The following is a 22408-nucleotide window of genomic DNA, read 5'->3' as shown; positions in this document are numbered from 1 at the left end:
ATTTTTTAAAAGCCTCAGTAAAAAGTTTTAATTTAGCAGTGCCTTAAGAAAATTATTACAGTATTTTTGAAATGAGTATTATAAGGATATGTACAATAACATTAGAATGAATGTGGACCTCTACCCTCATACCATATACAAAAATGAATTCAAATGAATCAATGACCAAAATGTAAGAGATTAAATTATAGAACTCTCAGAAGAAAATACGGTTGCATGACCTTGGATTAGGCAATAGTTTCTTAGATGAGACACCAAAAACATAAGCAATCAAAGAAAAAATTAGATTTCATCAGAATTAAAAAGTTTTTCTGCACCAAAGGATACCACAAGTGAAAAGACAATATGGGAGGAAATTATATATCTGATAAGGAACTTGTGTCCAGAATATGTACACTCTTACCATTCAACAATAAAAAGACAAATATCCCAATTTAAAAAATGGGTGAAGAATTCAAATAGACATTTCTCCAAAGAAAATATATGAATGGGGCTGGGTGCAGTGGCTCCCGCCTGTAATCCCAGCACTTCGGGAGGGTGAGGCAGGTGGATCACAAGGTCAGGAGTTCAAGACCAGCCTGGCCAAGATGGTGAAACCCATCTCTACCAAAAATACAAAAAATTAGCCAGGCATGGTGGCGCGTGCCTGTAATCCCAGCTACTTGCGAGGCTGAGGCAGAAGAATCACTTGAACCTGGGACACAGAGGTTGCAGTGAGCCAAGATGATGCCACTGCACTCCAGCTTGGGTAACAAGAGTGAAACTCTATCGCAGGAAAAAAAAAAAAAAAAGGAAAAGAAAATATACGAATGGCCAATAAGCACATGAAAAGATGATCAACGTTAGTAGCATTAGGGAAAAGCAAATCAAAACCATAATGAGAGAGAAATTTATTCAGGATGCCTATAATCAAAAGACAGACAACAACAAGTTTTGGCAAAGAAACTGAAACCCTCATACATTGCTGGTAGGAATGCAAAATGGTGTAGTCACTGTGGAAAATTAATATAGAATTAACACATGACCCAGCAATTCCACTCTGAGGCACATACCCGCAAGAAATGAAAATACGTCAACACAAAAACTTGTACACAAATGGTCACAGCAGTATTATTCATAGACAAAAAGTGAAAACAACCCAAAGGTCCATCCGCTAATGAGTGATAAAATGTTGTATATCTACAGAATGCAATATTATTGCAGCCATAAAAAGGAATGAAGTACTATTATATGTGAGAACATGAACTTTGAAAACACGACATTAAGTGAAAAAAACCTAGACACAAAAGTCTACATACTGTATGAACATTTTAATGAAATACTTATATGTATATTTATATGCAGTCTAGACTAGGCAAACTCATTCAGACAGAAAGTAGATTATGGGATGTGAAGGAAGAGAGAGTTGGGACTGACGGTTAATATGTACAGTTTCTTTTTTGGGATGCTAGAAATGTTCTGGAATTAGACAGTGGTAGTTAATATAGTACATACTGAATATACAAAACATTGAATTGCATATGTTGCACAATACAGTAAATATATTAAAAACCACTGAAGTGTAAAATGATGAACTGTTAAATTGTCTAAACTACAGCTTGACAGAAAGTTAAGAAAAACAGCAACTGCAATCAATCAGATCAATTAGTACATACTTTAAAATGCTTTATTTTATCTATTATTCAAAATAATAAAGCCACCATGGAGGAGAAAAAAGAATGTATTACAGTAGAAAGAGAAAGAACTTAATCATTGGATAGATCTGAGAGGGTTAAAATCCTGAGCAATTAACTAGCAGTGTGGCCTTGCAGAAATTACTTCACATTTCTGAGCCTTGGTTTCCTCATTTGAATTTTGCAGAATTTTACTGAAGATTAAATGAGATAATACATGCGTGAGCATAGTGCCTAGCAAGGTTCAGGCTCACTAATGGTACTGCTAACAGTGAAATGTTGGATCAGATTCCACTTTGAGAATCCATATGAATTGTGCAAGGAAAGGGCATCATGGAGGTATAGCTATTGGTTAGAAAACCACACTGTCAGTAATTAGCATCCAGTGGTAGAATCTCTGGCTTACAACCTCAAGTACAACATGACTCCTCCCTTTTACCACTAGGTAGCTAATTTGTGGATTTGTGTCCTTCACTTTCCTTCACATCAATGTAGATCACATCCATGTATTCTAATGCATATCCCTACAGAATAACAAGGGGTTTTAACAATGCAAAATAGTAATAATTGTAATACTAGCTTTTTCTTACAGTTCTCAGATTACAAGAAAAAACTAGTATTTTAAAAACTAAGTCATAATTAGCAGTAAACAAAAATAGGATGAGACTAATCTACAGTATAAACTTTTGGTACTCAGAAGTATGTTCCTTGGAGCACAGCATGAACATCTCCTAGGAGCTTGTTAGAAATGCAGAATCTCAAGCACTACCCAGAGCTACTGAACCAATTTGCATTACTTGGGCAATCGAAGTAAGTTTGACAAATATATATGATATGTGCAATATATCCACTATTTACAGGCTGTGCTGTGTAATTTCAATTTTCTATTTGAAGTTATTTCTTCTGCAAATGTACTGAGCATAAGTGACAGGCAATGCTAAGTGCCGGGAAACAATAGTGATTAAAACAGATTCAGTTCTTAGGGAGTTGATAGTCAAATAAGGGAGACAGACATACAAACACACAATGACAAAAAAGAAATTGCGTTAAGTTCTGTGAAAGATACAAACAAGGTTCACTGCTAGAGACTGACAAGGTAAGATCAGGAAGGTTTCTCTGAAAACTGAAATTTAAAGGATAAAGGAAATTTATAGAAAAGGCAGAGAGACCAACATGTACAGAGGGACCAAGGCAAGAAAGAACTTGGAGGTTTTGAAAAACTGAAGATATAAGGGGACCAAGGGAAAGTAGTAGACAAGGAAGTCGGGGCCACAGGGCAGAACACTGCAAGGACAGTTTGCAACCAGAGCTAATTTTGCTTCCTAGAGATCATTTGGAAATGTCTGGAGATATTTTTAGATGTCAGAATATTTAAAATGTTGTGTTGCAGTTGTGTGCTACAACTGTGCTACACAATGGCAGTTAGTGCGTAGAGGCCAGGGACGCCTTTAAATATCCTACAATGCAGAGTTTTGTCCTCTACAATGAAGACTTATCCATCCTAAAACATCAATAGTGGCATGTTTGAGAAACCCTACTCTAGTCTAGGGGAAGGGTTTAGGATTTTATTCTAATTGCAATGGGAAATCACTGAAACAGTTTAAACAGAACAGTCTGATTAATATTTGAAAATAATTACTGTGGCTGAGAATTGATTATTGGGGGCAAGAATGGAAACAAAACCAACTGGAAGGTCATTGTTGCAGTTGTCCTGGCAAGAGCTGATGGTGGATGGATTTGAGTGGCAGTGGGGAAGTAGTAGAAAAAATTCAGAAACTTCTGAAAATAAAACTGATACTAATTGATGTAAGGGTTGGAAAAGGAGAAATCAAATTTGACCATCCAGCTTTCATTTGAGCGAACCAAGTGGCTAGTGGACCACCTACTGAGATGACGGGACAGAAAAAAAGCAAGTCATGGAGTCCACACTTGACATTTCTGTTTAGAAATGTTCTGAAATGCATGAGACATCTGTGTGGAGTTATTGAGAAGGCAGTCAGGAATAAGTCTGGCGCTTAGAGAGGTTTGGGCTGAAGATATAAATGTGAGACCTATCAGTATATAGGCAGTGTTTAAAGCTATGAGACATATTAAGATACTATTTTGTGTTTATGTTTGGTAGCCTACTCTTTCCCCAAATTTATTAACTCCCTGAGGGCAGAGGTTACGTTTTTTTTTTTGTTTTGTTTTGTTTATTTTGAGATGGAGTCTCACTCTGTCACCCAGGCTGGAGTGCAGTGGCACTATCTCAGCTCACTGCAACTTCCGCCTCCCTGCTTCAAGTGATTCTCCTGCCTCACCCTCCCAAGTAGCTGGGATTACAGGCGTGCATGGTGAGGTTTCATCATGTTTGTCAGACTGATCTCGAACTCCTGACCTCGTGATCCGCCCGTCTCGGCCTCCCAAAGTGCTGGCATTACAGGTATGAGCCACCGCACCCGGCCTCGAGGTTATGTTTTTTCAATCCCTCACAGAGTTCAGCAACTGTGTGTAGTGGCATCACAGCCGATAGGATTTAACAATGCCATGGTTATTCCAGGCTGAAAATTTTCTCAGCACCTAGATTGCAGGCCAGAGGAAAAGACCTCTTGTTTGAATGTGCACCACTAAGTAGTGCTGCATGATATGTTACTTCCCCTCTTTGATTTTTCTGTTTACTTACCTGCCTTGAAGGGTGATCATGAGGATAAAGCACCTAACATAGTACTTGAGTAAAATAAAAATGCCTGTTATATTATTATCATGTGCTGTTTCTTTAATGTGATATGATAATGGCATCTATTATATTCAAGCAAAGAATATCCAACTCAATAACAGTGGAATACTTTTAGATGTCTTACCTACATCTCCGTAGACTTGTGAAGACTGATACTGTGGCATATACTGTGTTGTCATGTCTCCAGCTCCAGTCACTGGTGAGTACATATGACGTGGTGGAGGGGGCATCATGGTTGGGACAGGAATGAAACCAGGCAGAGGAGGATGTGGAGAACGGTGGAGAACTGTGTGACCACCAGGGTGAAACTCTGGTGCCTGAGGGACCACGACAACTCTTCGAACACCATTGTCTTCAATAACCTACAACATGAACATAAGATTAAAATTTCTTTCACAGAATATAAGCAATTCTTTTAAAAATGTTAAGAGTAAGGTGGGCATGGTGGCTCATGCCTCTAATTCCAGCACTTTGGGAGGCCAAGGTGGGTGGGTCACCTGGGGTCAGGAGTTCAAGAACAGCCTGGGCAACATGGCGAAACCCCATCTCTACTAATAATACAAAAATCAGCCGGGCATGGTGGCCCATACTTGTAATTCCAGCTACTCGGGAGGCTGAGGCAGGAGAATTGCTTGAACCTAGGAGGTGGAGGTTGCGGTGAGCTGAGATAGCGCCATTGCACTCTAGCCTGGGCGACAGAGCAAGACTCTGTCTCAAAAATTAAAAAATAAATAAATAAAATAAAAAATAAAATAAAATAAAATAAAAATGTTAAGAGTAAGAATTTTTACACCATTAGAAATTTAAAAATTTTGGAGAATCAACATGAAAAGAACTTATTAAATATACTGGTACATATAAATTAGCACCAAACAAAATAAAGAATTAGTTTTTGTTATGCAATTCAATATAAACCTTAAAACACTGATTAGACAAGCTAAAGAATAACATAATAAGTTATGATACTAGATATTTATCCTATGTGCATTTCCTGATGGAGAAATTTTGGTTTAGACACAAGAGGTTCAGGAATCAATTTCTTTTTCTATATTATGACTGGGAGTGGGGGAAAACAAGTTGTGGAAAGACCAAATAGAAAACAAAACAACTGGATCCAGACTCAATCAGACAATCAATGACATGTTAGAATTTAGATGCAAAATTCTTATGACCATGACCAGGACAATTTTACAGCTGATCATTTCAAGGGACACAAATACTGAATATTATTATATTAACTCCTAGTTAGGAAAAATATCTGTGGCTTTGAGGCTTAGAAATTACAAACTAAAAAAAAAAAAAAACAAAACAAAACAGGAATTACACCGTGGGGATAAATTTTTTTAAATGATAAGACTTACTCCCCTGTGAACCTTACTGGAGCTGCAAAGACACACAGGAAACCCTAAAAAATTAAAGGACTTCATCTCAAAATTAGAAATCCCTCAGTAAAATAGGGCCCTTATTCTTTTAGACTTAAATGGTAACTATTAAGGTATAACAAATGGCTAATACCTTCCTCAGCAAACAGAAAATGATCACAATGTTAAGTGCTAATTTAAAGGCAAATCCTGATTTTCAGGAAGGCAAAGTTTTATTATGCTTAGGGATAGCAAATTATTTTATAAATATATGTGCTTGGTAGGTATAGGTATAGGTATAGGTATACTAGAAAACACACTTATCTGGGTATAGATAAGCCTAAATTACAAACATTAAGCAGATTATTAAACTCTCCTTACCTACTGGAGTGTAACATGACTCTTCTAACAGGGGACTAGAAGACCAAATGAATTAACTGTTTTTAATATGCTGGATCTAGAAACATAATGCCTTGTTTTCAGCAAAATGGATGCCTCAGACCCCTTTCTCCCTATTTAACTCAGTTCTGAATTTAAGCCTCAAGCAAGCACATATGATTGATGGGAACTAAATAATATCTAGAACCCTACCTGAAGGGAATCTAGAAACTGCTGATAGCTTTTTAGGTTCTACCCTACAGGAAGGAACACTGGAAGAAGTTTGAAATGGATTTTAAGTGAGCCAAATCACAGTATCTGTCACAATACCCCTTTCACCTTTATCACTCTCCAATTCACAAATCTTAAAAAACTCTCCATTTCCAAGAGGCTTGTACTTCATGTTCATTTAACCTGGTTCTAACCTACCTTCAAAGTCGTATCGTTCTTTTGCAACAAATCCTGAACCATTAACTGCAGTCAGGCTGGTATAATAAAAAGCTTGTCTTCACAGTGACTATACATTTCTATACCCTGTACTTTTGTTTATGCAATTTTTCTTCTTCACTTTGCTTCCCTTTAATCTATAATAATCTTGTCTATCCTTCCAATTCTAGCTCTAATTTTACCTCCTCCACTCATTTAAAACATTATTTTTCAGCAAAACAAACTGATAATTCAAAGAAAGAAAAACCTTAGAATGCTATATTAAATATCTGTGGGGAACTCATACTAACAGGGACAGACAAACACAACCAGTAAGTTATTTAGCATGTTGCAAGGTGATAAATACTATGGAAAAGGCAGAGTAGGTAAGGGCTATCAGAAGTGTTGTCAGAAAGGAGCAGGTTACAGAATAAATACAGTGATCAGAGTAGGCCTTATTGGCAAAGTAAAGCTTTAACAGAAACTTCAAGGAAGTGGGAGGAATTAACCACGCAGAAATCTGGAAGATTTGTTCTAGGCAGAGGGAACAGTTAGAATAAAGCCCCTAAGGTAGAAATGGGGCTGATTATACCCAAGGAATGAAAGGAAGCTGGTGTGACTGCATGAGTATAAAGGAGCAAAGGTAGAAGCAGATGAAGTCAAAGAAATGAAGGGGTGACAGGGTGGTCAGGCACCACGACACAGGCTACTATTAAGGAGCTGGAGTTCATCATTTACTGTCAGTGGAATGGGAAATCATTACAAAGTTTTGGGCAGAAGAGTGATAAAATCTAGTGTTTCTGACTCCTAGAAGATATGTGGTAGGGTCTGGAGACATTTATAGTTGTCACAACTCGGGGAGGGGAAGGGCAGGTGCACTATTAACATCTAGAAAGTAGAGAGGCCAGGAATGCTGCTAAATACCCAACAACACAGAGGACAACAAAAACATCATCCCACCTCAAATGTTTACGTTACTACAGTTGAGAATTCCTGATGTAACCTTATATTTGACAGGATTATTCTGGCTGCTGAGTTGAGAACAGATCATAGCGAGGCAAAGACAAAAGCAGGTAAACCATTCAGAAAGCTACCGTAGTAATCTAGGCAAGAGATGATCATGGCTAAGACCAGGGAGGCAGCAGTGGTGATGGTGAGAAGTGACTCACATTCTGCATATATTTAAAAGTAGAGGCCAGGTACGGTGGCTTATGCCTGTAATCCCAGCACTTTGGGAGGCTGAGGCAGGTGGATCATGAGGTCAGGAATTTGAGACCAGCCTGGCCAATATGGTGAAATTCCATCTCTACTAAAAATACAAAAATTAGCCAGGCATGGTGGCATGCACCTGTAGTCCCAGCTGCTCGGGAGGCTGAGGCAGAAGAATCGTTTGAACTCGAGAGGCAGAGGTTGCAGTGAGCCGAGATTGTGCCACTGCACTCCAGCCTGGGTGACAGAGCAAGACTCCGTCTCAAAAAGAAAAAAAAAAAAAAGTAAAGAAACAAAACAGGATTAGCTGATGATTCCATGTGGGAAGTGAGAAAAAGTAGTTAGGGAAGAACAGTCTTCCATCAATGTGATGAGGAAGGCTGTGGAGTAGAACAAGTTTTTTTCAGGGGAAGAGATTTGGAGTTTCAAGTTTTGTACTTGTGAGTTTGAAGAGTTTATAAGACAACTTAGTGGAAATGTTGAATAGACTGTTAAGATATACTAGTCTGCAACTCTGGAAAGATTGGGAAGGGATGACCAAACGAGGCAGAAGGAAAACTAGGAGAGTGTATAGAGTCTGGAAGTTTGGTGAAGCGTGTCAAGGAGGAAGGACTAACTGTGTCAAATGCTGCTGATAGGTCAAGCTTCCCATTCAGGAAGACTAAGAATCTGACCAATGGATTTAGCAATGTAGACATTACTGTGATCTTGGAAAGCAGTTTTGGTATAGCCATAGGGTCAAAGCCTAACTGTAGTGGGTTTAAGAGAAAAAGTAAGGAGAAGAATTAGAGCTAACTGCACAATTTTAAAATGTTCTGCTGCAAAGGGGAATACAGAAATAGGGTGGTGGCTCATAGGAGTAGTGAAGTCAAGAAACTTTCATGTTTTGTTGTTTTCAGGAGTGAAATTACAAAAGGCTCAAGATACTAATGAAAATAATCCAGCAGAGAACAAGAAACTGATAATGCAGAAGAGAGAAAAGAAAAATGCTAGAAAATGCTAGAAATATGCAGGCAAAAAGGGACGGGTTCTAGTACCCTAGTGGGGGAACCGAGTCTGGACAGGAGCAGGAAAGTTTGTGTTACAGATGTGGAAGTAGAGTTTGTGGGTTGGATAAGAAGGCAGAGCACATAACTGCAGATGTGCAAATACTGGTGGAGGTGTGGGGCTAGGAGTCTGTGTAAGACACCATTTGACTGCTCCCCCACGAACTCTCCCCCAGGTACTACAACCTCAGTGATCTCTCTCTCCTATAATTTCTACTGCATTTATTCTGTATCACTTGTTTGATATTTATAACATTGAAGTGTTAATTTTCCAGATGCATATGTCTTACTCTATAATCTAACGGTTAAGTTTCTCAAGGGACATATATGAACTAGTTGATCCTTGGAACAATGTTGCATACTATTATTATTTCAATTTTTCAGATGGAGAAACTGAGGCACAGAGATGTTAAACAACTTGCCCAGGGTCATATAAGTAGAAAGTGAAGGAGCCAGTATTTGAACTCAGGCAACTTGGCTTCAGATTCCATGTTCTTATCTACTTTGTGGGCATAGAATCCATAGGCCTTCTAGTGTCTTTTTTGTTGTTGTTGTTTACAAGAGATTTGATTAAAAATAAATGGCTAAATTATTTAAGAAATTAAAACCACTTTTCTGTTGAGAAAGAACATTTAAAATGCAAAGATAAGCTTGGGGAGAGGAAAATGGAAAGCTACTATTTAACAGGTTCAGAGCTTCAGCTTTCAGCAAGATGAAGAGTTCTGTGGATGGAGGGTGGAGATGGTAGTGCAATGCTGTAAATGCACCTAATGCCATTAAACTGTAAACTTAAAAAAGGTTAAGATGGTAATTTGACATTATGTGTGTTTCACCACAATTAAAAAAACAGAACAAAACAAAACTCAAACCTAAGATGTAGACAGAGGAGGGGGAAAAAAAAGCCAGATAAGAACTGAGAGTATGGTAAACTCCACTACCTCAAGCAGCCAGTAACTTCAGAGGAAGGCAATAGACTTCAAAACTATTTGCTAAGTCTCCAGGGGCTCAGGTGCTAAGAAATGGTCACCATGTAGAGGTTAGATTTCGTACCAACAGGGTACACCGGTTGTGATGTAAAATAAAATCAGTAAGTTGTGAAAAGGAAAAAAAAGATAAAATATAATTCAAATTTGTCAGTGTTCATAAAAATTAAAATACAGGTAAGGCAATAAAATATAATTAAATGAGGCATTAGCATAGTCTGACCACTTAACCACAGATGCCACCTAATTTCTAAGTAGGCAAAGACATGCTTTTTTTTTCCCTCCTTTATTGAACAGAGACACAATTGAGAAGGGCTGCAGAGAAAGGAAACTGTGTATATTATCTGACATTTTATATTGTGTGTCTTCCTCATCAGAATATAAAGCCCATGATAAATGTTTTGTTTATTGTTTTTCCCCCCAGGACCTGGAATAGTACCTACCACATGGGTTGATGCTCTAAAAGTTATTTGTTACATGAATGATATGATCAGATATATATATGTTCTTTTAACACTAACAGAATGCTACATTTCTTTCTCCCTCTCTTTACACCACCGAAGCTATTAGGGTTCTATGACCTTCTCAATTCCTACAACCTTAGCTTCCTCTCTACTTTTTGCAACCTACTTCTATGGTCTCACCCTGAACCCAGAACTATTCCAACTTTAAGCTCTTAAACAATAATTAGCTTAACTTTAAGCTCAAAACAACTTTAAGCTCTTAAACAGTAACACAGACCATTCATTCAGCAAACATTTATGTGTCTACAAACATACACAACAGTATGTGACCACAATCTCCTTTCTCTCCAGTTCTTATTATATCTCTTCATTCTCATATAAATCTCTTAGGTCTCCCCACCTTATAGTTTCTCACGTTCCCCTGTCTGTCCCTTTTGGCTGTTGTCCCTAAAAGCAGCAAGAAGACTGAGATCAGATTGATTTGCAAAATCTTTGAAAAAACACACTGACCTCACTGCTGCATGGCATCATAAAGGCAAAATGAAACACCAGGCACAGCTCAAAGGAGTAACCTGAAACTTTTCCCAAAGTCCAGATAGGTTCTTTCCCCACATTATGCGATCTACAATTCCTTCCCTGTTAGGCACCCTCTCATTACCATTAACAGCCCACATTCTATTAAAAAGGGAGCCATTACAAGAAAGGCAGAACTTCTGATAGTGCCTTTCAGGAGTCCCATTCAGGTAGTTTATAAACTTCTCTTGGTAAGTTATTAACTTCATCACTGAAATAGCAGAAGTGTTATCCCATCCTGCAATACAATGCTCTTAGGGACTCTAAGTTAGTACTATTTGCCAGTGAATTAAGTTCCTTCTACTCCTGGTGTCACTTGCTTTGTATTTAAGTTTTATAGTTTTATGTTTTGTTCATTTCCTCATTTGATAACTTAATTCCACTAGCACATATTTCTGCCTCTGTGCAGCACATCAATTTCTTAAAACTTTCCTTATTTGTTAAACTGCAATAATAAAGCTCAGTAAGGTTCTGCCTAAAATAAGGACCAAGCAGGCCCCAGAAATGGCTATGGAGGTTATTTATGTGTAAAGTACATAATCTTGGTGTGTGGACTATGTATCATCTTTTCAAATAGTTTGCTTCTTCTGAAGCTTTTTTTCTCCTCTTCTTCTTTTTTTTTTTTTTTTTTCTACTTAGACTTTAAGTTCTGGGATACATGTGCAGAACATGTAGGTTTGTTACATAGGTATACACGTGCCATGGTGGTTTGCTGCAGCCATCAACCCATCATCTGTATTAGGTGTTTCTCCTAATGCTATCCCTCTCTTAGCTCCCCATCCCTCCACAGGCCTGTGTGTGATGTTCCCCTCCCTGTGTCCATGTGTTCTCATGGTTCAACTCCCACTTATAAGTGAGAACATGTGGGGTTTGGTTTTCTGTTCCTTTGTTAATTTGCTGAGAATGATGGTTTCCAGCTTCATCCATGTCCCTGCAAAGGACATGAACTCATCCTTTTTTATGGCTGCATACTATTCCATAGTGTATATGCACCACAGTCTATCATTGATGGGCATTTGGGTTGATTCCAAGTCTTTGCTATTGTGAATAGTGCTGCAATAAACATATGTGTGCATGTGTCCTAGTACAATGATTTATAATCCTTTGGCTATATACCCAGAAATGAGATTGCTGGGTCAAATAGTATTTGTGGTTATAGATCCCTGAGGAATTGTCACACTGTCTTCCACAATGGTTGAACTAATTTACACTACCACCAACAGTGTAAAAGCATTCCTATTTCTTCACATCTCTTCAGTATCTGTGGTTTCCTAACTTTTTAACTGGCATGAGATGGTAGCTCTTTGTGGTTTTGATTTGCATTTCTCTAATGACCAGTGATGATGAGTTGTTTTTCATGTTTGTTGGCCACATAAATGTCTTCTTTTGAGAAGTGTCTGTTCAGATCTTTTGTCCACTTTTTGATGGGGTTGAGTTTTTGTTTGTTTGTTTGTTTTGTAAATTTGTTTAAGTTCTTTGTAGATTCTGGATATTAGCCCTTTGTCGGACAGGCAGATTGCAAAAATTTTCTCCCTTTCTACAGGTTGCCTGTTCACTCTGATGACAGTTTCTTTTGCTGTACAGAAGCTGCTCTTTAGTTTAATTAGATCCCATTTGTCAATTTTGGCTTTTGTTGCTGTTGCTTTTGGTATTTTGGTCATGAAGTCTTTGCCCATGCCTATGTCCTGAATGGTACTGCCTGGGTTTTCCTCTAGGGTTTTTATTGTTTTAGGTTTTACGTTTAAGTCTTTAATCCATCTTGAGTTAATTTTTGTATAAGGTGTAAGGAATGGGTCCAGTTTCAGTTTTCTGCATATGGCTAGCCAGTATTCCCAACACCAGCTGTGGGTTTGTTAAAAAACAGCCTTGTTATTTTGAGATACGTCCCATCAATACTGAGTTTATTGAAAGTTTTCTGTGTCTATTGAGATAATCATGTGGTTTTTGTCATTGGTTCTGTTTATGTGATAGATTACGTTTATTGATTTATGTATGTTGAACCAGCTTTGCATCCCAGGTATGAAGCAGACTTGATTGTGGTGGATAAGCTTTTTCACGTGCTGCTGGATTCAGTTTGCCAGTATTTTACTGAGGATTTTTGCATCAATGTTCATCAGGGATACTGGCCTGAAATTTTCTTTTTTTGTTGTGTCTCTGCTAGGTTTTGGTATCAGGATGATGCTGGTCTCATAAAATGAATTAGGGAGGAGTCCCGTCTTTTTCTGTTTTTTGAAATACTTTCAGAAGGAATGGTAACAGCTCCTCTTTGTACCTCTGGTAGAATTCAGCTGTGAATCCATTTGGTCCTGGGCTTTTTTTGGTTGTTAGGCTATTAATTACCCCTTCAATTTCAGAACTTGTTATTGGTCTATTCAGGGATTCCACTTCTTCCTGGTTTAGTCTTTGGGGGGTGTATGTGTCTAGGAGTTTACCCATTTCTTCTAGATTTTCTAGTTTATTTGCATAGAGGTGTTTATAGTATTTTCTGATGGTAGTCTGTATTTCTGTGGGATCAGTGATGATATTCCCTTTATCATTTTTTATTGTGTCTATTTGATTTTTCTCTCTTTTCTGAACAGTCTAGCTAGTGGTCTATTTTGTTCATCTTTTCAAAACAGCTCCTGAATTGATTAATTTTTTTTGAAGGGTTTCTTTTTGTCTCTATCTCCTTCAGTTCTGGTCTGATCTTAGTTATTTCTTGTCTTCTACTAGCTTCTGAATTTGTTTGCTCTTGCTTCTCTAGTTCTTTTAATTGTGACATTAGGGTGTCGATTTTAGATCTTTCCCACTTTCTCATGTGGATATTTAGTGCTATAAATTGCCCGCTACATACTGCTTTAAATGTGTCCCAGAGATTATGGTATGTTGTGTCTTTCTTCTCATTGGTTTCAAACAACATCTTTATTTCTGCCTTCATTTTGTTGTTTACCCAGTACTCATTCAGGAGCAGGCTGTTCAATTTCCATGCAGCTGTGCAGTTTTTAGTGAGTTTCTTAATCCTGAGTTCTAATTTGATTGCACCGTGGTCTGAGAGACTGTTACAATTTCTGTTCTTTTACATTTGCTGAGGAGTGTTTTTACTTCCAATTATGTGGTCAATTTTAGAATAAGTGTGATGTGGTGCTGAGAAAATGTATACTGTGTGGATTTGGGGTGGAGAGTTCTGTAGATATCTATTAGGTCAGCTTGGTGCAGAGCTAAGTTCAAGTCCTGGACATCCTTGCTAATTTTCTTTCTCATTGATCTGATACTGACAGTGGGTTGTTAAAGTCTCCCATTACTATCGTGTGGGAGTCTGTCTCTTTGTAGGTCTCTAAGAACTTGCTTTATAAATCTGGGTGCTCCTGTATTGTGTGCATATATATTTAGGATAGTTAGCTCTTCTTGCTGTATTGATCCCTTTACCATTATGTAATGCCCTTCTTGTCTCTTGATCTTTGTTGGTTTAAAGTCTGTTTTATCAAAGACTAGGATTGCAATCCCTGCCTTTTTTTTTTTTTTTGCTTGGTAAATATTCCTCCATCCCTTTATTTTGAGCCTATGTGTGTCTCTGCATGTGAGATGGTCTCCCAAATACAGCACACTGATGGGTCTGGACTCTTTATCCAATTTGCCAGTCTGTGTCTTTTAATTGGGGCATTTAGCCCATTTACATTTAAGATTAATACTGTTATGCTGTAAATTTGATCCTGTCATTATGATGCTAGCTGGTTATTTTGCCCGTTAGTTGCTGCACTCTCTTCATAGAGTCAATGGTCTTTACAATTTGGCATGTTTTTGCAGTGGCTGGTACTGGTTTTTCCTTTCCATATTTAGTGCTTCCTTCAGGAGCTCTTGTAAGGCAGGCCTGGTGGTGATGAAATCTCTCATCTTGGCATTTGCTTGTCTGTAAAGGATTTTATTTCTCCTAAACTAAGCTTATGAAGCTTAGTTTGGTTGGATATGAAATTCTGGGTTGAAAAGTCTTTCCTTTAAGAATGCTGAATATTGGCCCCCACTCTCTTCTGGCTTGTAGGGTTTCTGAAGAGAGATTTGCTATTAGTCTGATGGGGCTTCCCTTCGTGGGTAATCTGATCTTTCTCTCTGGCTGCCCTTAACATTTCTTCCTTCATTTCAACCTTGGTGAATCTGACGATTATGTGTCGTGGGTTGTCTCTTCCCAAGGAGTATCTTAGTGGTGTTCTCTGTATTTCCTGAATTTGAATGTTGGCCTGTGTTGCTAGGTTGGGGAAGTTCTCCTGGATAATATCCTGAAGAGTGTTTTCCAACTTGGAGCCATACTCCTCATCACTTTCAGGTACACCAATCAAACATAGGTTTGGACTTTTCACATAGTCCCATATTTCTTGGAGGCTTTGTTCGTTCATTTTCATTCTTTTCTCTCTAATCTTGTCTTCACACTTTATTTCATTAAGTTGATCTTCAAAGTCTGATATCCTTTCTTTCGCTTGATTGATTTGGCTGTTGATACTTGTGCATGCTTCACAAAGTTCTTGTGCTGTGTTTTTCAGTTCCATCAGGTCATTTATGTTCTTCTCCTAAACTGGTTATTCTAGTTAGCAATTCCTCTAACCTTTTTTCAAGGTTCTTAGCTTCCTTGCATTGGGTTAGAACATGCTCCTTTAGCTCGGAGGAGTTTATTATTACCCACCTTCTGGAGCCTACTTTTGTCAATTCGTCAAACTCATTCATTCTCCGTCCAAATTTGTTCACTTGCTGGCGAGGAGTTGTGATCCTTTGGAGGAGGTTTTTGGAATTTTCAGCCTTTTTGTGCTGGTTTTTCCTCATCTTTATGGATTTATCTACCTTTGGTCTTTGATGTTGGTGACCTTCGGATGGGGTTTCTGTGTGGACATCCTTTATCTTGATGTTGATGCTATTCCTTTCTTTTACTTTTCCTTCTAATAGTCAGGCCCCTCTGCTGCAGGTCTGCTGGAATTTGCTGGAGGTCTACCCTGACCCTGTTTGCCTGGGTATCACCAGCAGAGGCTGCAGAACAGCACAGATTGCGGCCTGTTCTTTCCTCTGGAAGCTTCGCCCCAGAGGGGCACCCACCAGATGCCAGCTGGAGCTCTCCTGTATGAGGTGTCTGTCGACCCCTGCTGGGAGGTATCTCCCAGTCAGGAGGCACTGGGGTTAGGGACCCACTTGAGGAGGCAATGTGTCCCTTAGCAGAGCTCGAGGGCTGTGCTGGGAGATCCACTGCTCTCTTTAGAGCCGGGAGGCAGGAACGTTTAAGTCTGCTGAAGCTGCATCCACACCTGCCTGTTCCCCCAGGTGCTCTGTCCCAGGAAGATGAGAGTTTTATCTATAAGCCCCTGACTGGGGCTGGAGCCTTTCCTTCAGAGATGTCCTGTCCAGAGAGGAGGAATCTAGAGAGGCAGTCTGGTTACAGTGGCTTTGCTGAGCTGAGGTGGGCTCCGCCCAGTTCCAACTTCCTGGTGGCTTTCTTTACACTGTTGGGCTGGGGGTGGCGGGGGGAAGACACGGCCTACTCAAGCCTCAGTTAATGGCAGACGCCCATCCCCCATCAAGCTTGAGTGTCCTAGGTGGACTTCAGACTGCTGTGCTGGCAGCAAGAATTTCAAGCCAGTGTGGATCTTAGCTTGCTGAGTTCTGTGGGGATGGGATCTGCTGAGCTAGACCACTTGGCTCTGTGACTTCAGCCCCCTTTCCAGGGGAGTGAACGGTTCTGTCTTGCTGGTGTTCCAGGAGCCACTGGAGTATGAAAAAAAACTTGCAGCTAGCTCAGTGTCTGCCCAAATGCCTGCCCAGTTCTGTGCTTGAAACCCAGGGGCCTGGTGGTGTAGGCACCCAAGGGAATCTCCTGGTCTGTAGGTTGTGAAGACTGTGGGAAAAGTGTAGTATCTGGGCCAGAATGCACGGTTCCTCATGGCACAGTCCCTCACAGCTTCCCTTGGCTAGGGGAGGGAGTTTCCCATTCTCTTTTGCTTCCTGGGTGAGGCGATGCCCCACCCTGCTTCAGCTCGCCCTCTGTGGGCTCGCCTCTGTGGAAGACTCAAAGTCTTACATACTGGAAACTTAAATTAACTAAAAAATGACGAGACTAGATTTTTGTCTTTGGATTACCCTGTGTAATGAAAATGACATGTTTTCTACAGATCATCTTCATCTTAAATTAAGATTAATAATAGTAGCCCACTAGCCTCACATAATCCTTCCAGGAAGACTATAGTTAAAATTAATTTATGTGACAACTACTTATGGGATACCTACTACATTTGAGTTACTGCAAGAACACAAAAATAATTAAAAGGCAGTTCCTATCCTAAGGAACCTAAAATCCTGTAGGAGTAAAAATACATATGCAGTTGTCCCTTGGTATGCATGGGGGACTGGTTCTAGGACTTTCCGTGGAAACCAAAATCTTCTAATGCTCAAGCCTCTGATATAAAATGGAGTAGGATTTGCTTATAACCTACAACATCCTCTGGTATACTTTAAATCATCTCTAGATTACTTATACCTAATATAATGTAAATGTTGTGTAAATAGTTATATTGTATTGTTTAAGAAATATGACAAGAAAGTCTATACATGTTCAGTATAGATGCAATTTTTTTTCAAATATTTTCAATCTGTGGTTGGTTGAATCCACAGATTTGGAACCTAAGGATATGAAGGGCTAACTGTACATAATTATATTAGGTGATATGTATTATAACCAAGAAGTGGTTCAATACCACTTCTGGTATTGAAGTGATCTAGGCCCTCAAGGATCGGTAGAATTTTAGAAGGCAGAAATAGAGAAATGAATAACATTCCTTAGATAACTGCGTTAAGGAAACACCAAGTAAGCATGTGAGAAATGTTTGGCTACAAAAATGGACATAATTGGAAGTGTTAAGAAAATGGTGCCAAGGCAAAACCAGGACAGCACCGTGTAAAGCCTTAAATGTCAAGAAATCTAAATTTCATTGAGTGGACAAGCCGGCTATAGGCTCCTTAACCAAAGAATTGCTATAGGAAGATTATCTCTGTGGCTCTTGGTCTAAAGATATAGAACCTCAACTCGGATGATTATCTGATTTACAAATATTTACTGAGCCCCTACTATATGACAGGCTATATACTCAGCATTGAGGATATAAAGATGAATAAGAGTCTTACATGATCTAGGCTTCTTTCTTCTTACCTCATTCCCTACTATTCTTCCTTGATGAATCAGTCCAGTCATATTGACCTCCTTGCTGTTCCCAGGCATGCTGTCATCTTAGGCCACTTGCACTGGCCATTTCTGTCCAGAATCCTGTTTTCTCAGAGAGATGCATAGCTAACCCCCACCTGTCCTTCAAGACTTGGCTGAAATCTTACCTGCCCAATGAGGCCTATTCTGACCACTCTATTGTAAAATATAACCAGCTCGAACACATTAGATAATTTTCTTTTTTTTTTTTTTTGAGACAGAGTCTCACTCTGTCTCCTAGGCTGGAGTGTAGTGGTGCAATCTCTGCTCACTGCAACCTCCACCTCCCAGGTTCAAGCGATTCTCCTGCTTTAGCCTCCCTAGTAGCTGGGATTGCAAGCACCTGCTACCATGCCCAGCTAATTTTTGTATATTTTGTAGAGACAGGGTTTCACCAGGCTGGTCTCGAACTCCTGACCTCAGGTGATCTGCCCACCTTGGCCTCCCAAAGTACTGGGATTACAGGCATGAGCCACCGTGCCCAGCAAACATTATAGAGTTTATCCACTTTTTATTTTCCTCTCCCCATAAGAATATAAACCACAGAGTGGCATGAGTCTTTGCCTCTTTCAGTCATGGACATATTCCAAGCACCCAAGCGTGCCTGACATATACAAACACTCAATACATATTTGTGGAACACTGTTGAATATACGAACTGTAAGAATTCATAATCTCAGGAAAGAATTAGTTTCATAAGTTTATGAAAAGAGGAATATATGTATCAATAATATGCCATGAAAGCCTAAAGGGAGAAGCACCTGCAAAGGCTCAGGGAAAACTGCTTTCAGAGCTCACAATGAAGTGAAATGAAAAGGGTAGGAGTGTGCCAGAAACAATAAAACAAAAAGGTACTGTAAGATGAGAGAACAGCAGATAACCTACAAGTGCACTGAAAGAACTTGTCTTAATCATCTTTTTATCACTAGCTCCCAACACAGAACTTAGTACGTGGTGCCACTCAATAAATCATGAACTGAACTATGCTAGAGAACAGTCTTCATGTAAGAGAAGATCTGAGAAGGTGCAACAGAGAAGTAGAAAAAAAAAAAATCAGGACAGCATGATGTCAAGGAAATCTGCAGTAAATCTTATCAGTGGTACCAAATTTTACCAGAGGTCAAAGAAGACCAGGCTGGAAAGTAGGCCTTTGGATTTGGTACACAGCGGAGGGCAGTTTTAGTAGAGTAATATAGACAGAATGCAGACTATATCAAGGAGTCAGTGTGCTAAACAAAAGTAGAGATAGTTAGTAGAGACTATTCTGAAAAGCTTACAAGGTAATTGTAGTACATGATCTCATCTCATGAGGAAGGCACTGAGACTGAAGGAAGTTGATTTGCCCAAGACCATGCAGCCAGCAAAGGTTTGAAATAAGATATGGATTCTCCTTTTCTGACTCTAAATCTCATTCCATTCTCTCCTTCCCAGTGCACTCCTTTTGCCGTCGTTCATGTGATTGCGTGCTTCATAGAGTGGGCAGGAAATTCACCCCAATATCCCACCACCAATATTCTGGCATAATCAGGGAGGAAGTAACAGAGGGTCTGAAGAAAACTTCAAGTGTAAATTCAATGCTAGGGAAAGAAACTGATTATTTCCCAAAATAGACTGAGGCAACGAGTGCAGACTATACGAAACCTCAGTAGTGGAAGATATTGAACACCTGCAGATTTTACAGTTTAATTCAGTTTGCCTGTGTTCATAAATTACTATAAGGTCAGAGCTTTCCAGCCATTGTGCATAAAAGGTTACAGGTGTATGGAGATACTGATTCCCCTCATCCCTCAGGGTTGCAGAGCTAAACTCTTTTCTATTGAACACAACATGCCATACAATTATCATCAGTGTCTGAGATTCTTTGTATGAATAAAGTTGGAAGCATTGTTTTGGGTTACATCTGAGCAAATGACTAAATTTTAAAATGTCAATGTAGGCACCTTTACAACCTAAAATATTATTTTTATTTAGTCATATATTTAGGGAGATAAAATTCTAGAATGAATTTTCTTTTGTGACTTAATACCCAAAGACAAAGCCAAATGATGAGTGCTGCCAATAAAAATTTTTCTTCCTTTCCAAACGTACTAAGATACTTGAAATAAATAGATTTATGATAGATACACAACACTTGGTGAGCCTCAGTAATTAAATGGTATTTTTTCATCAAAATCAAAGAGAATAATCACTATTATATAAATATGAAAAGAAAAATAGCATAAAAACATACCTGTGGGGCATATCCAGGAGGCACATAGATAGGAGGCACAGAACCATTTGGAGACATCATTGGAACCTGAGCAGGACCTGAATGGGTCACAGAAATGATGTATTAACCCATGATTGCTTATTGGGCTAAAGTTGAAAACAATTTGAATTACATTTTTCTAATACTTCATCTAAACACTCAAGCCAACAGTAACTACATTTTTATAAAATTTTATATACATTTTATAAAAAGAAATTCAGATGATTGACCTGTTATAAAAATCTATCTTGTAAAGTGCACAAATTACCTTTTACCTACATTTGTGTTTCTTAAAGTTGAAGGGGCAGGGGCGGGGCGGGGGCGGGGGCGGGTGAGAGGGCTTTTTAAAACAGATTAACAGGCTCTCCTACAGATTCTTAGTCAATGGGGTCTTGAATCATTATATTCACTTTACAAATATCCCAGGTGACTCTTATAATAGTGTAAGTTTAGAAACACTGACCTAGAGAAAAATCAAACTAAACTCTGCATATAAAAATCAATGAAAAATACAAAAGGCAAAATTTTCAAAAATAACAGGGACAAAATAAAAAAGCAAGAGGAAGAATAGTTACAAATTTGGAACTTGCTTTGCTAGGGTTAAACCACTGTAATGCGTGACTCATGTCTATGGCAGCTTAAGAACAAAGAAAAATGCCACACGTGTATTACCCAAAGGAAAAAAAAATTTTTTTTTGTTTCTCACACTAAAAAGTTCTAAAAAGGAAAATTCAGCTTCTCTCATTCTACACTTCCTTTCACTTTTACAGTGTTAGGTTTTCCAATTAACTTTTATAACTGTTATCTCTAGTTTACCTTCTCTTTTAACGTTTCTGGGAACAAAAGAAGCATTTGGAGAAGGTGTGTTTTGTTCTTTCTAGGAACTAAAATCTTAGTTGCTTTATGTAACTTTTAAAAAAGTCTCTTACCCCCCTTCAGTTCCTTTCTTCCTGTAACTCTACACTGCAGTGTCCCCTCATGCCCACCGGTTTTTAATAACCTGAAATGAAACCTTTTCAAAGAAATTACTTATTTCTAAGGAAATAAGAACAAAGGTCTGATGAAGAATGTAAAGCGAAAAGGATCTCTTTTATATGCAGAATTATAATCTACCATTATATAATGGCTCTCAGCTTTAAAAGAAATGAAGGAGGAAAAGCTTAATTGTAGGGTAGAAAACAAATAACTTTGTTAATATTATACATACTTCAGAAAACCAGAATAAAGGGCATGGAGGTCACAGCAAATCCGGATTACAGCCATTCTGCCCTTTCTAGGGAAGGCAAGGGGTGAGGACAGAACCACAAAGTGGTGGTAAAATTAGGGCTAGGGAGATGAGAGAGCTAGGAAAGAGAAAAGAGAATACAAAAGAAAGGGGGTATAAGAGGAAAAATACTAAAAAGGAGTAAGGAAAGTGGGGAAAGTGGGGAAAGTGGAGAAAAAAGGGGGAAGCAAGGAGAGGAGAAAGGCAAGAGGGGAGAGAAGAAGGGGACAGCGAGAGTTAAGAGAAGAAAAGGGAGGGATAAGAAAGGGGACAAGAGGCAATTAAGGAGAGAGTGAAGAGAAGACAACAAGGGAGGGAGAGGAGAAAACAGAAGGGTAAGGGGGAGGAGGAACAATGTGGAGAAATGGGAGAAAGCGGGAGGGGAGACAAAAGAAGAGGTGGGGAGGAGAAGAGAAGTAGGGATAAGACTGAAGTGGTTGAGAGACAGTAAGAAGTGTTTGTGTAGAACACTAAATTACACATAAAATATCTGGCTGAAAAGAACTTTTCAACAAGATAGTCTTCCCATCCAAAACAAGCCCACCACCAAATACATGAAGTTGTCCAGAATATTATCTTATTTATATATAGCTAATACTAACTATGTGCCAGGCCTTTTACATATTTTTTTCTCCTCATAATCATTCTATCAGGCAAATATCATCATCATCCCCATTTTCTAGATGTGGACACTGAGGCACAGAGAGGTTAAGCTCCCCAAGTGGTAGAAGTGGGATTCAAAACCAGGTAGTTTCATTTCTAAGGACATATCCTTACCACATTTTTAGTAAACATTAAACTACTATGCAGTATTGGCAACTGATATAATTTGAGGCTTAAGAACTATGCTCTAAAGCCTC

General features: G+C 38.9%; 1 protein-coding gene across 4 annotated transcripts in view; it reads right to left on the bottom strand.

Moving 5' to 3' along the window:
* FNDC3A (fibronectin type III domain containing 3A) overlaps positions 1-22408 on the bottom strand; it is a 220978-nt gene that overhangs the window by 67837 nt on the left and 130733 nt on the right. For all 4 annotated transcript variants that reach the window (XM_007960392.3, XM_007960391.3, XM_007960393.3 and 1 more), the window contains 2 exons: positions 20267-20343; positions 4514-4751 (listed from right to left, as the gene is read on the bottom strand). In XM_007960392.3, the coding sequence (XP_007958583.1) occupies positions 4514-4751; positions 20267-20343 (315 nt within the window). The remainder of the gene's footprint in view (positions 1-4513; positions 4752-20266; positions 20344-22408) is intronic.

This window comes from Chlorocebus sabaeus, chromosome 3, assembly GCF_047675955.1.
Source record: "Chlorocebus sabaeus isolate Y175 chromosome 3, mChlSab1.0.hap1, whole genome shotgun sequence".
Classification (NCBI taxonomy): Eukaryota; Metazoa; Chordata; class Mammalia; order Primates; family Cercopithecidae; genus Chlorocebus; species Chlorocebus sabaeus.
Note: the sequence above shows the minus strand (reverse complement) of the source record. Positions and strands in the feature narration are given on the sequence as shown.